At 40.7% G+C, this 604-nt stretch overlaps 1 protein-coding gene across 2 annotated transcripts in view; it reads right to left on the minus strand.

Moving 5' to 3' along the window:
- Nucleotides 1-99: 99 nt before the first annotated feature.
- LOC113211073 (uncharacterized) overlaps nucleotides 100-604 on the minus strand; it is a 60,639-nt gene continuing 60,134 nt past the window's right edge. For both annotated transcript variants that reach the window (XM_052267612.1, XM_052267613.1), the window contains exon 3: nucleotides 100-294. In XM_052267612.1, coding sequence (XP_052123572.1) covers nucleotides 115-294 — 180 coding nt within the window. In that variant the 3' untranslated portion in view covers nucleotides 100-114. The remainder of the gene's footprint in view (nucleotides 295-604) is intronic.

Genomic DNA, 604 nt, shown 5'->3' on the forward strand with positions numbered 1-604 from the left:
ATTATACGGTACTATATAAGGTCCGTGTACGGAGTATTATACGAGTCGGCCACCCCTCGGGTTTAACATACTTTTTAAGTGTGTATACTAGTACCGGCTTGTAACATTAGTGTTCTATTTTACCGCTGGCTCGGAGCAATTGTTTTCTGTGCTGCCCTTAGTTGCCATGTTCACTTTCGCCCATGCATCAGGTGCGAATGTTTTGAACGCTGTACAGTAGTGTTTCATACGTAAAACGAAGGCGTTATCCTTCCAGCCTCCTCGGGTGCTCCAAGAGGCTAGTCTGAAGTCTATCTGAAAGGACGAAAAGAGCTGTTACTGCAGAAAACACGAATCTATGTGCACACTTAAAAACCCGCATGCATTTGTATTAGGCCTAAGACTTGTAGAACCTTAAGGAGCCATAGTTGTGCATGCTTGTGCATACTAAATACCCATAATTTAAAATTTTTCACATATCTATGTTCTTTTTGTTTAAAGTGTGTTATCAAACCTGTAAATAACTATGGCTGATTAAAATCGTGCAGGTTTATGCAAAACGTTGACCACATGAGCTAGTGTTTGTTGACACACCTGCCAAGGTGACAAGTAAGACACTTTTTTT

Source organism: Frankliniella occidentalis, unplaced genomic scaffold (assembly GCF_000697945.3).
Source record: "Frankliniella occidentalis isolate FOCC.00 unplaced genomic scaffold, Focc_3.1 Scaffold55, whole genome shotgun sequence".
In the NCBI taxonomy this organism is placed as follows: Eukaryota; Metazoa; Arthropoda; class Insecta; order Thysanoptera; family Thripidae; genus Frankliniella; species Frankliniella occidentalis.